Source organism: Chironomus tepperi, unplaced genomic scaffold (assembly GCF_022539635.2).
Source record: "Chironomus tepperi strain 1889 unplaced genomic scaffold, CSIRO-AGI_Ctep_v1 contig_172, whole genome shotgun sequence".
Lineage (NCBI taxonomy): Eukaryota > Metazoa > Arthropoda > Insecta > Diptera > Chironomidae > Chironomus > Chironomus tepperi.
The window spans coordinates 320,542-333,786 of record NW_027226294.1 but is presented as its reverse complement, the minus strand read 5'-3'; the positions used below and the strand labels follow the sequence as shown (position 1 = coordinate 333,786).

The 13,245-nt window shown below is 34.9% G+C and overlaps 3 protein-coding genes across 3 annotated transcripts; 2 read left to right on the top strand and 1 right to left on the bottom strand.

The window, feature by feature from the left end:
• The first annotated feature begins 454 nt into the window (after window positions 1-454).
• Pex23 (peroxin 23) lies at window positions 455-5,447 on the top strand. The gene is made up of 6 exons (XM_070638436.1): window positions 455-679; window positions 931-1,538; window positions 1,598-3,862; window positions 3,925-4,215; window positions 4,273-4,779; window positions 4,841-5,447. The coding sequence occupies exons 2-6, from the start codon at window positions 965-967 to the stop codon at window positions 5,068-5,070; spliced, it is 3,867 nt and encodes a 1,288-aa protein (XP_070494537.1). The 5' UTR covers window positions 455-679; window positions 931-964; the 3' UTR covers window positions 5,071-5,447.
• Window positions 5,281-8,369, top strand: LOC139089021 (cytochrome P450 4d1-like). Its single transcript, XM_070638438.1, has 8 exons — window positions 5,281-5,407; window positions 5,546-6,260; window positions 6,334-6,403; window positions 6,948-7,257; window positions 7,339-7,466; window positions 7,538-7,644; window positions 7,702-7,873; window positions 8,062-8,369. The coding sequence occupies exons 2-8, from the start codon at window positions 5,726-5,728 to the stop codon at window positions 8,228-8,230; spliced, it is 1,491 nt and encodes a 496-aa protein (XP_070494539.1). The 5' UTR covers window positions 5,281-5,407; window positions 5,546-5,725; the 3' UTR covers window positions 8,231-8,369.
• LOC139089020 (cytochrome P450 CYP12A2-like) lies at window positions 8,289-11,518 on the bottom strand. Its single transcript, XM_070638437.1, has 11 exons — window positions 11,232-11,518; window positions 11,130-11,166; window positions 10,949-11,045; window positions 10,769-10,881; window positions 10,301-10,577; window positions 9,712-9,827; window positions 9,520-9,650; window positions 9,430-9,455; window positions 9,177-9,366; window positions 8,596-8,803; window positions 8,289-8,534 (listed from the first exon to the last, which is right to left on the bottom strand). The coding sequence occupies exons 1-11, from the start codon at window positions 11,407-11,409 to the stop codon at window positions 8,360-8,362; spliced, it is 1,548 nt and encodes a 515-aa protein (XP_070494538.1). The 5' UTR covers window positions 11,410-11,518; the 3' UTR covers window positions 8,289-8,359.
• Between the last annotated feature and the right edge of the window lie 1,727 nt (window positions 11,519-13,245).

The following is a 13,245-nucleotide window of genomic DNA, read 5'->3' as shown; positions in this document are numbered from 1 at the left end:
CAAGAAAGGATAGATAAAAGTCGATCAGATTTAGTGTAGCTTGCACAATCTACACAAACTGAATGCTTTCTCTTGGAGGACTTTCACTGCGTAATCTTTTTGTTTTAATGGCATTAGCCAGAGTTTGCTTCATGGATCTTGTGCTACAGATGTCAATCTTTCAAATGAATGAGATTCTGAAGAATATCTATCAAGATAATAGATCTATATCTATATGTAAAAGAAGAAATGCAAATAAGAACATCCAGTAAAGCTTTCTCGAACAATCAGAATCAATGTTTGCTTGATTTTCAATAATCAGAGAAAATAAAACAATAAGGATGTCTATAAAATATTGATTACTTTAAATTAGGACATATTTGATAAATATTCTGAAATCTATGCCACGTGTCTGATAACAGAATTTTCTAACGGTTATTATTTGAATTTGTATGTAAACATTGGATCACAGTGATACAAAAAAAAAATATTTTCATCACTGAGACTAGACATTATTGTTAATTTAATTCACATTTTTACGCTTCTCTTACTTATTTCCACTGCGAATAGTAATTGAAAAGACTAAGTTTTAATAAAGTGATCACGGAAAACGACAATAAAGGAAATAATGAAGACATTTTGCAATTTTTAAGAAATTTTGAAAAAATCAATAAATATTATTTTCATCATTTGAGTGATTGTAAGTATTAACAGCATTTACAATTGACTTTATTTAGTGAACTGTTAAGGAATTGCCTTGAATATTTAATGTAAACCTTGTTTGCTCAGTATGTCGACGAATTTAATTATTAATTTAATGCGTACTGTTTCAACTGTATGTTCATTCAATCATTCAGTCTGTTCTGTATCTTTATAATGGGCATACATCATTCGAAAAGGTCTTTCTATTATCAATTTTAATTTAATCTAATGCACAAATATTTTTTTCAGACATGAACCTAGGTGGCCAAAATTTAGCATAAACATGGCACCAACATTGTTATTCGGTACTAATAATGAAGGACGAGCATATGCACTATCGACTGGAAATTCTGCTTGGAGAGAGTTTTTGTATTTGGGATTGGAGTTTAAGAAACTCTCAGCCGTACCTCATTTTATTTGGGCAATAGGAGGTGATAGACAGGTTTATTTGCATGTTCATTCTCTGGATGTTCCAATAAGAATATGTGAAGTATCGTATGAGAATGAACGATGGTATCCAGGAAGTGGCTGGAGTCAAAGTTTATTGCCAACTGATCGTCCAAGATTTAGCACTGAAGATGGACTATTTGATAGAGATATCCAAAAGATTAGAGTACCATCATTGGCATGGCAATGGGATGGAGACTGGCAGTTAGATTTAACTCTTGACGGACAGCCATTAAACCACGATGGATGGACATATGCTGTAGATTTTCCAAGACAGTATCATCCGAAAATGTCTACGTTTACTTGTGTTAGACGTCGAAAATGGATTCGTTTCAGAAAGTATTGTGCACTAAATTCATGGTGTGCAATCGGCCCACTTCACAAAGATCCAACAGAAGAACCATTCATAGGTAAATTATTATTGCATAAATAATTGAATACCTTGTTAATAATTGATTTCTTATTTTAGATTGTGCGATTGGTGGAACTAACTTAGAAAATGGTGTAATGTTAGTTTGGGCAGTGACTAGTCATGGTCGTGTGATGTTCAGGAGTGGAGTTTCGACGACATCCCCAGAAGGTCGAAAATGGATTCCAATTTCTACAGAATGTGAAGTTTCTCAAATTAGTGTCGGAGCATCTGGAATTTGGGCTTGCTGTCATAATGGAAGAGCACTCGTTCGTTCAGGAGTATCTAGAGACAATGTTCAAGGAAACAAATGGCTTGAAGTTCCGCCACCAAGAAATGATTTAAAAATAATTCAAATCTCAGTTGGAACTGACGCTGTTTGGGCGATTACAAATGATAATCATGTTTGGTTCAGAAAAGGCGTAAATGGTGCATTATCAAGTATTAGTGAAGATGCAGCTATTGGAAGTGGATGGATAGAAATGGTTGGAAATATGTCTTCAATATCTGTAGCGGCAAATGATCAAGTGTTTGCTGTTGGAAGTGAGGATAGAAATATATACTTTAGAAGTGGTGTTACGCATGCTGATTTAACGGGAAAAAAATGGAAGCAGATTCAATGCCAAATGCAAATGAGTAGAAATTCTAGTAATATGTCATTAAGTCGTAGAAGTTCAAGTGGATCACCTAGTCGGCATCGTAGCTTAAATAGCTTGAAATATCAGCAACAAGAAAGTCAAATATCGATTCAAGAGGATGATGAGGAACAATCGAGAAGTGCACCGACATGTAACCGTCAAAAAGTCGAAATGTGGGAAAAACCAAGTCAAGATCGAACAATAAAGGAAGACTTAGAGCATGTAGCTAGTAGTTGTCCTGTCAATAATGAAGTTTATGAAGTTTCAGGAAAGCAATTGAAAAATTCTCGTGCATGGAGTCCAATTCGTTCAGTTGGATCTGTCGTTGCAATTGAGGCTCATCCTGAATCAGATTCTGCTGTTTTCGAAGCTGAAGGATCAAATCGTGATTCCGGTGTTTTTGGCGAAGATGATTTTGTTGGTTCTCAATATTGGACAGAATGTGATGTAGTTTGGAACAATGTAGCAGCAGGTGCTGTAAGCGTTAATCCTAATCAGCTTCCAAATTGGTTTAGTGATACTTCCGATGATTTACAAACTGAGCTTCTAAAGCCTTGGAGAGTTAATATTCTGAAAAATCTACAGGATAGAAATGAGAAGGAAAGAATAGGCTATGAAGAATATGAGAAGGCAGTTGAAGCATCTTCATGGGTTAAAAGTGGAGAAGTAAGAATGGTTCGATATAATGGAACATATGAAGACTGTCTTATTGAATTAGAATGGGTCTCATCAAAAGCTGATATGGACTGTGGGACATTAACTGTCCTCAATTCAGACGGTATATCTACAAAAATGCAATTCTTATTAAATGAAATAACATGTGTAATGACATGCAGTGAGCCTGGTCATCCACGATTAGCAATTTATTGTCCTCGTTTGCCTACAACAATATCTCCACTTAAGCTACAATTTGCTGGCGATACCGAACTTGAAGATTGGCTTTCACATCTCTCATCAGTTACTGCTCGCTTAAATAATGTTGATGGATGTCCATCAAAAGATTCATTCTGGATAACAAATAATCTTGGAGAAGTTTTCGTTTCTGATCCACAAAACTTACGTGAATCTCAGCAAAGAACTGAAAGTAAACTTTATACCCAAGAAATTGATGTTTCAGCTACAGAAACTCCTTACTTAATAAAATTACCTAATGGAATGCCATTTGGTTCCATTTTGAAAATTACTGGATGTGTTTACGATGATGCTGATCAAATTCGTTTTGATTTACAAGCACATGCAACAGTTCGACTTCGTCATAAGTCAGAATATTTTAGGAATATGCCACTCCATTTAAATCCACGATTTCATGAGAAATGCATTGTTTTAAATTCCATGGAACTATCTAATTGGGAAAATGAGATCAGAGACTCCCAAATGGTATTTTCACCTGGAAAGGAGTTTGAATTGATTATTAAATCAGAAGTTGTAGGCTATCGAATTGTTGTTGACGGAAAGGAGTTTACTACATTTAAGCATAGAAGTCAAAAACCAGACACAATAGTCAGCTTACATTGTTCAGGTCGTGTAAAGCTTTTTAATGTAAAATATGAAACAACTGATGTAATCTTGTCACTAAATGAACTATTTTGGCGTCAAATGGGTGGTCATTTAAGAAAGGTTGAGACATGTTCGAATGGAATTACTTGGGGTATTAGCTATGATCATAATTTGTGGTGCTACACAAAAGGTGAGCTTTCTTTATCAACATACTGAATATTTTATGAAGTAATTATTACTTTTAATTCAAAGGATGGGGAGGATTCCTTAAAGGCTTAGAAATAAGCAATGCTGGAATCAATAATATGACTGATACACATCATTACTATATCTATGAGAATCAGAGATGGAATCCAATTTCTGGATTTTCTACTGCATCATTACCGACCGATCGTCATTTGTGGAGTGACGTTACAGGCAAGCACAAACGAAGTAAAGAGTTTAACAAGCTTTTATCCATGCACTGGCAATTTGTATCAGATTGGCTGGTTGATTTTCATGTTCCGGGAAGCTGTGATCGCGATGGATGGCAATATGCTGTTGGTAAGTGCTGTGCTCAAATCTATGCCATATGATATAATACCATAGCCTTTCCATTAGATTTTCCTATGACCTATCATGCCAAAAAGCAATTTTCGGATCTTGTAAGACGTAGACGATGGTATAGAAAAGCTAGACTTAATACAAAAGGACCCTGGCAAGAAGTTGGACAATCTAAGATAATTGATGTATCCTTGCAATACTTTAAGGATGAAAATTTGACAGTTGCATGGGCAATATCAGCAACAGGAGATGCTTTATTCAGAAGAAATATTACGGAATCAACTCCAAACGGAAATGCTTGGGAACACATTGAATGTGATGTTCCTCTCATCAGCATTTCGTGCAATAATGAAAATAAAGTTTGGGCAGTTACGAAAAGTGGGGGAATGTTCTTCCGTCAAGGAATCACTTTTGATAATTTGACAGGAACTGCATGGAAGAGAATTGATGCTCCATCGAATATGCAGTTTAAACAAGTATCTTCTGGAGTTCAAGGTGTTTGGGCATTAGATACACAATCAAGATTAGCTGTGCGCATGCAAATTAGTTCATCTTGTCATGAAGGTAATTCTTGTAAAATCAATAAAGTCACAAATATGCTGAATGCTTGCTCTTTTCTTTACAGGAACTCACTGGCAAATTATACCAAACATCCCAAATGATCCACCAAATCAAGACGACGAAATGAATATGGGATTTAAATGTGTATCGGTTAGTAAGATTGTTATGGCCATTTCCAATACAGGATTTGTTTGTAAACGAAATGGCATTACAAAAGATAATCGATGTGGTACTGGATGGGATATCGGTATAATGGGAAATTGGAACTACGTGAGTGTAAACGGATACTATTAAATTTTTGACAAGCTCAACCAATTACTTTATCTTCAAGTGTGCCGTCTTTAGTTAGTTTGCATTAACTAAAATGTATTATTATTATTGTGTTATACTTATTTATAGACTTGACAGTATATTCCAAAAAACAGAATGATATTTGTGTTCAAATATAATATATATAAGCTTCAGCTTTTCCTATAAATTAAAACAGCTCTTTAGATAAATTCCTGACAAACAGCTGTCGTACACTAATATTTTGTCAGTGAAAAGGTGATCAGCATATGACAAGTAACTGACAAAAGCTGACAGAATTTTTCTAAAGAACAATACTATATTCTCATACATTTGAACGAAGGTATGTCTCTCGAAATAAACAGTATCAATGAATATTACAATGATTGCATTTTTACTATTATTGACTATAAATATTATTTTCATTATTAATCATCCTTCCTTCATTCAGCTTGTTTGTTTTTGTTTTCATTTTCCTTAGACATTGACTAGCTGAACAGCATTGATCATTCAAACTATACAGTTGTCTATTACGTGAGGGTTAAGTTTGCACTCAGTGCTGCTAATTTATAGTGAAACTGATGCAGTTTTCATTTCAAACATCAGTCAGTTCCTGTACTTTAAAGTGTTAACAGTGAAAAAATTAAAGAATTAGAATAAAATGTTAGTGGCTGTAGTGTCTCTACTTGTGATCCTCTGGTTGATATTCAAAAGTGATATAAGGAAGGTTCAACTTGCTTGGAATTTTCCTGGACCAACAGCATTGCCAATTGTTGGAAATGGACTTCAGCTTATCAACAAGACAACACTTGAATTTGTGGACATTATTCATGGCTACATAAAAAATCATGGGAAGTTCTTTAGAATATGGATTGGAAATGAGCTTGTTACAGTTTTTATGGAACCAAAGGATGTTCAACAAATTTTAACGGATGTCAAATTGATTACAAAAGCAAAGGAGTACAAATATTTAGAACCATGGCTGAAGACAGGCTTACTAACATCAACCAATCAGAAATGGATGCTCCGTCGTAAAGCATTGACACCTGCTTTTCATTTCAAAATTCTTGACGAATTTGTGGAAATTTTCGATAAGCAAAGTTCAATTTTAATTGAAAAGTTAAAGGCTCATGATGGAAAAGGCTCGTTTAATGCATTTCCTGTAGTTGCACTTGCAGCTTTAGATGTGATATGTGGTAATTAGTTACATTGTTATAGAAAATAGAATGATTTGCATTAATTTATCATCGTTTTTATTAATTATTATAGAAACGGCTATGGGAGTATCATTAAACACGCAAAGCGGTTCCGAGTCGCAATATGTGAAAAATGTTAATGAGTAATTATTATTTTGAATTTATAACAATTGAAATAATAGGGAACTTGTTAATTGGGATCAAATTTCTTTACAAGTTTGTAAGCATAGATCAAAGTAGACTTACATTTTCTATGAATTCGAGTATTTTCCATTTAAAATCAGAGTCAACTTTGGAATCTGGTTTTAAAGCAATTTGTTAATATTGAATTCATAAAGTAACCTTTGCCAAAAATCCAGTGTCTTCAAAGTTCGTCGTTCCTGGGGTTCGTCTAAAACAGCAGGCCTGCAGACAAAAATGCAAGCATGCAGCCTTGGACGAACTCTTAGTCCCTGCCGAAAACTGCAAGCTGTGCATCTAGAGTGCAGGAAATACAGATCTTCGATTCCTGCCCGAACCTACTTTTAACTAATTTGTACTTAGATGTACTCCTTATTAAAGTTACAAGTCCAAACAACTAAAAGAAAGCATCTCAGTCTCTACTAACTCAATTAATTCCAACCTTAAACTCTCCCTGAAAGTGAAGCAAAAACTGACATTGATCTGATTATTTTTTACATAATACAGGCTAGCAGATATAGTGCATAGACGATCATATGATATCATAGAACGATCAGACATGCTTTTTAAGTTCACAAAAGCCTACAAACGTCAACAGCTGTTAATATCAGAATTGCATAAGTTTACAGACACAGTTATAAGCTCGAGACGGAAGGAACTGAAAAATAAAAAGAGTTCAGGGACAGAGAGCATAGAAGATGAATTTTTCGGTAAAAAGAAAAAAGCTCTACTTGATCTTCTTCTTGAGATACAGATTGACGGGAAATACCTAAGTGATGACGATATTCGAGAAGAAATTGACACGTTTATGTTTGAAGTAAGCTACTAACTAATTAATCGTTATTAAATAATATTTCAATGTTAATTAAAACGAGTTATTCATTTTTTTCATTGTCAGGGACACGACACAACTGCAAGTGCACTTGCCTTTACATTGTATAATATAGCAAAACATGAAGATATACAGAGAAAATGTTATGAAGAAATTCAAAACATAGTAGGAAGTGACGGTCGATTTAATATGAAGTACGATATAATGTTACTATGATCACTGACTGTTTCGCTCATAGATATAATATATATTATTATTCTCGTAGGACTTTGAATGAAATGACATACTTAGATCTTGTTTGTAAGGAGTCTTTAAGGTTATACCCAAGTGTACCAATTTTTGGAAGGAAAGTGACTGAAGAAATGAAAGTTTGTAAGTAATAGTTTGATTGTGGACCTAAACCAGATACAATGACTACTGTTTTATTAGGTGGCAAACTACTTCCTAAAGACACAACAATTTTAATTCTGCCTTACTATATGGCAAGAGATCCAACTATATGGAACAACCCTGAAGAATTTATCCCAGAAAGGTTTTCTGGAGTCAAGGACAGTGATGATGCCAACATTTTCGGTTACGTACCATTCTCTGGAGGTTACAGGTATGCTTTAGTGCAGTGATGGGCAACCTTTGTGCCGCGGCACACTGGAAATGCCATGAACCGTAAACCATGTGCAATTTCAGTTAAGGCCTACGATCAAAGTGTGCCGCGAAAAATAAAAGGTTGTCCACCACTGCTTTAGTAAGTCAAGTTGTTCCTCGATTATTTTACATGATATTCTCTTCCAGAAACTGCATCGGACAGAAATTCGCTATGCTGGAAATTAAGGCAACAATTTCCAAAATATTATTAAACTACAAAATCAAGCTCGAAAAGAATTTCAAGCCACAAGACTCTCTGGAACTCGTAATTAAAAGTAAGAATGGAATAATGATACAGATTGAAAGCAGAAAGTGAATTAGACATAGGTTTAAGACATAAGATATTAGACATAAGTTTTATACCAAATAACATATTTAAGAGGTGAACAGCTTTATTGTCAATAAGTTAATTCCCGATAATCCGAATTTTATAAATAAAATATTTTTATATCTTAGTCATTTTGAACTTAATGTCTCCGTCTGGAATATTTACAATACCAACCTTAAATTTAAGGTCTGGTAGGTTCCATTCTAGCTTATAGTCACGAATCAATCTTGAAACTAAAACTTCAATTTCCAAATTGGCTAATCGCTTTCCAATGCATACTCTGCTGCCAAATCTGTAAGGATTATTAATTTTAATTAGGTATTCTACTTCCTTATAAAATATTATGTAAGTACCCGAATGGCAAGTATGAAAATGGCGAAGCTTCTTTTGCATGAGGACATCCGGCATCAGTTTCTCCTTTTAACCATCGTTCAGGAATAAATTCAGCTTTTCTCGAGTAACATTCTTGGGACAAAACAGCTACAGGCATAACAATGTCGGTTCCTTTAGGTACGCGATATCCTGATAGGACTAAATCTTCTCCAGCTTTTCTGATTGTTCCTAATGGGAAATTAAATAGATAATGTAAAAGCTTTAGAATTGCTAAAATATCCCAAGCAGCACAATGTAGTCGTTGGGGCATCTCAACGTTGTCGCAGCTTCGACAACAAGATGTAGAGATACTCCAAGGTCATGCAACATACCGCTAGGGTAAATACTACGAAAAAGCCAAAGCTTTTGAAAGGGATCTAACCCTAGCAGACATTGAACATTCCAGGGAGCATGCTTTGAAGGTATAGCGAAACCTTAAAGCTTCCTCTTTGTCTGTTAGAGTTTTGAATTTTGTATTGAAAAGTCGACTTGAGTCAACTCGACTTCACATACAATCGAGTTGGCTTCGAGTCCTGGTTAGGGTAAATTATCAGCACCATACCTGCAGTTGGTGGACAAAGTCGGAATCCTTCCTTGATGCAAGCTCTCAAGTATGGCATATTTTGCATATTCTTTGGAGTCAAATCATCATCCTCATTCTTTAATATGCTCCTGATTTCCTCCCTAAGCTTATCCTGCTTATCTTGATTCTTTGCTAAGCAATACAATATCCCAATAGTGGCTGAACTTGTCTATTAATGACATAAACATAAACATTACACAACGTAAATGACTAATAATTATATTCAAATTACTGTGTCAACTCCGGCAAGTAAAGCATCTAAAAGACATTAATATTATATGAGGAATATAGTCCAATTATTGCTTAATCACATTGCCTTTACCTGTACACATTACTACGGCTAGATTTTTATCGATTTTCAATAACTTTTCCAAAATGCTTTCTTCTGTATATTCACTTGCTGATTTCTTAGGCAATTCCTCAATAGCTTTTTCCACATAATACAGTACAATGCTATGAATGAAAGATATGTTAATCAGGTTCTGGATTTCTAATAAATTAAGTTAATAGATACTTGGTAATGTCATCATATATCTGCAATAATCCCTTGAAAGCCTTTGTTTGATAATACTTCCATATTGAGACATTGATTTCGAATTGATAAACTTCGATAAAGAATTTACGGATAGACTGCAAAAATTTGAAAATGTATTATGAGTCATGTGTGAATGTTTGGGAAGCATTTGAATGAGTTTGGTCTGAAATTAATCTTAACTGCATATTTTAGGTCTCAAATGTTTCAAGTAGAGATGCAATCTGTGACAGGTCAATGGAAACAGTCCATCTGTCCCAGGTTGCAACCTGTTGACAGGGCTTTCCTGTCACAGTCTTGTCGACAGGCCTGATCTGTTTTGCATGTCACAAGTACACCTGTCACGGTAGTCCATGTTTGTGACAGTCGACACATGCGACAAGTAAGACCAGTGACACAGGCCACACATGTCATGACAGATCATGCCCTGTGACAGGCGAGACCTGCGATAGGTCTGATCTCTTTTCTGACAGATGCCTGTCATCGCAACTCTGGTCTCAGGCAATATTCTGAGGTTCAAGTAAATTTGGACCCAAAAGATGCAGCTTAACATTCAAATCAATTTACATACTCTAATTAACTTTTCAGCATTTTCATCTTTATAATTCCCACCAACAATCCCAAGATTCGTATCTAAACTGATATTTGCTATTGATTCCAAGCTCCACATGTTCAAATAATCACTAGTATTTGCCGGCGTCTCTCCATTCGCATCAATCTTCTGTGCCAATGTCTTGATAAATAATTTACTGACATGATCAACTCTAGGTACATATTGCTGAATGGTTTTAGGTGGCAACAATACTGGATTTAGAAGCATTCTCATTTTGTGCCAATTTTCACCTTGTCTGTGATTTGGGAAGCATTAAGACACCCGAACAGCACAATGCGGCAAATATCATTTTTTTTGCCATGAAAATGGACAAAACGTAGTCGACAGAGCACCCTCACGTCTTGCCGTCAATGCGGCGATGTAACGGTGCCTTGGCGACTGCATTGCGCTGCTCGGGTATTATCAATTGAATGTTCTTATCATTACTCTGTGAATAATCCACCGTAAACACTATAAATGTCAGAACGGAATTTCTGTCTGTAGTATTGCAATGTTTCTAATGTTCGTCTGTGTGGCATAGCACCTTCATGACGTAAAACCTTTATGATTGATAAAGAGAATGTTTGATAAGAATTTATACTCGAATTAAGCGGTTCTTAACATTACTTTTTCAAAGTCCTCAACATTGTAAGTGCACAGCATCGATGGTCTACCAACAATTTCGGGGAACTCCACAACTGATCCATATTCTTTGTTGAGTTGTCTAGATTTATTTTTGGGAGAGAGAAGAAGGCAAAAGAGAGAATTTTGGATACCTGATTTAAGCTATAATTGAAGCGTAGTTTACCTATGAAGATCCATCAAGTTAGCATTGTGATATTTTCCTTAAAAATCAGAATAGATTGCTAGTGATTAAATGAATAAGAATTACAGTATATCCATTATCTACCACCGGGTAAAAATCCTCTTATCAGCTTAAATTTTGTTAATTTTGGAATCTCTTCGTATGGTTTGGCATTGTTCCATTCCTCTTGAAAATTAACTTTTCGTGCTACTTGAGTGGAATAAAAAGCTACTGAACTATGCACATGGTTCAAATGGTTAAATTGTCTAATGTTCCGTAACATCACAGATAAAAATTATTGTTCTTGAATGCAAAAAAATACGTGAAATACTTGAGTAAATAAAGATTTGATCTGTAGATTTATAAGTCCAAAATCAAACTGAGTAAGTTTGCAAAGTGAACAGATATGAATGAGAGAAAAAATAACATAAACAAAATGATTAGAGAGCAAGACTCATGCGATCATTAATATGAGAGAGTTGAAAATATTGTTCGATTAAGTTTTAAAGGTCATTCGTAAATGACGTCCAATATTTAAGTAAGGGGAGCTGTAGTTGTGAGATATACATAGGTGCGTAGTCAGAAAATAAGTTAGGGATTCTAATTTAATATTCCGAACAGTACTACGTATTCTTGACGTATTCACTAGGGCACCACTCCTGTTGCAGCTGCGTGCTGCCGGCGCGAGTTCTTTACCGGGCCTTTTTGATTCTTATTTTGTCAAAGAATGCAGTTAAATTAAATTAATTGTATCAAGCAAAAAAGAATATTGCCCCAATAATTCCTTTCTAATTATGTCTCTGTATGGAACTAAAGCCAGAGTTTGAAATCGACTTGAATTTTGTAAGCATGGGAAAAGTCGTTTCAAGTCTTCATACCCGATCGGCACAAATTGAAATGTTGCCACCATGGCGACGAGTCGGTCGTATACTTAAAGCCAAGTGGCTGCCACTTTGCAAATCCGGTTGTTTTCGGCAGCCACTTAAAGCCATAAGTGTGGCTAATTAAGTGGCTACTTAATTAAATTAATCTTGAGTGGACAACATGACCATCGCTTGTGTAGATAATATGATCATCATTTGTAATTTTGTAGGTTATTTTGGTCTAAGTTCGGCTCCTTTTTGTTTAAGCAATTGCGGTAAAATTTAAGTTTCTTAAGCCCCGGTTTATAAATTTCTGCCCGTCATGCTTGATGGGATTGTACCCTAGTGCCTAGATAATTTAAATTAAGGCTATATATATATGTGGTCATACGAAAAAGTGACCGTTAAATTTTTGAATACTATTTTGTGACTAATACTATTATGTGTATTTTACACGGAGAACAATGGAAAATTGTGATAGTGTTAGTTTTATTTGGAGCGATTTTGGGGCGAAGTTTGTCTGTATGACCACATATATAAATATTGGGTTTAGGTTTAGTTATTAACTAGACATTATGTCAAATTGTCCACTCTTAGCATGAAAATTCTACCACAAAATTAAACATCAGCGCTTGTATCCGCTTAAAATATATTTATATCATCTAGGTGAGGTTTGAAGTATTTTACTCTCAAAATTGGCAATCTTCCATTGACCACCTGTCACAGTACGGAGACTCATGCATCGATTAATTTAAATTGTTTCAGATCTCGCCTGTCGTATCTTCCTGTGATCTTGCTTCTTTCTTTTGCAATCTATTGTTAACTGTCACTATTGTTAACTATTGATTCAGTGTCTGCATGTTTAAGAAAAAGAGTTACTGTGGACAACCTTACAAATGACTTGCAAATAGTGCCATTTGTTAGAAAATTCAACAAATTCATCTAAAGTTCTAAACCTAAACTTTAAGTATTGAAAGCTTCATTGACATCAAATTGCAATAAACTTTAAGTTGTGCAAAACTTTTAACAGCTTTTGGCGCTCAAGAAGAATTTTTATAAACAATATTATAACAGTTTATACCACATTGAATAGTAACAACTACATTCACAATAACAGTACATTTTCTACGCGCGCGCACATGTTTTTGTAATTGCCATATGAGAAAAAGTTGTAGAAACATTTTCCAAATATCTTTTTGAATGCCTTAACGCTGGCAAATATTTAAACACATTATTCTATTTTGCTTTTTTTACAT

What these genes read in the sequence shown, in the direction of transcription:
- Pex23 (XM_070638436.1), top strand. Translation starts at nt 965, where the DNA reads ATGGCACCAACATTGTTATTCGGTACTAATAATGAAGGACGAGCATAT. An exon ending in TTTGTGGTGCTACACAAAAG is followed by an intron (nt 3,863 to 3,924) that starts GTGAGCTTTCTT and finishes TTTAATTCAAAG; the next exon opens with GATGGGGAGGATTCCTTAAA. An exon ending in TAGTTCATCTTGTCATGAAG is followed by an intron (nt 4,780 to 4,840) that starts GTAATTCTTGTA and finishes TTTTCTTTACAG; the next exon opens with GAACTCACTGGCAAATTATA.
- LOC139089021 (XM_070638438.1), top strand. Translation starts at nt 5,726, where the DNA reads ATGTTAGTGGCTGTAGTGTCTCTACTTGTGATCCTCTGGTTGATATTC. An exon ending in TATGTGAAAAATGTTAATGA is followed by an intron (nt 6,404 to 6,947) that starts GTAATTATTATT and finishes TACATAATACAG; the next exon opens with GCTAGCAGATATAGTGCATA. An exon ending in CCATTCTCTGGAGGTTACAG is followed by an intron (nt 7,874 to 8,061) that starts GTATGCTTTAGT and finishes ATTCTCTTCCAG; the next exon opens with AAACTGCATCGGACAGAAAT.
- LOC139089020 (XM_070638437.1), bottom strand. Translation starts at nt 11,409, where the DNA reads ATGTTACGGAACATTAGACAATTTAACCATTTGAACCATGTGCATAGT. An exon ending in ATGCTGAAAAGTTAATTAGA is followed by an intron (nt 9,828 to 10,300) that starts GTATGTAAATTG and finishes AAATTTTTGCAG; the next exon opens with TCTATCCGTAAATTCTTTAT. An exon ending in ACTTTGTCCACCAACTGCAG is followed by an intron (nt 8,804 to 9,176) that starts GTATGGTGCTGA and finishes ATTTCCCATTAG; the next exon opens with GAACAATCAGAAAAGCTGGA.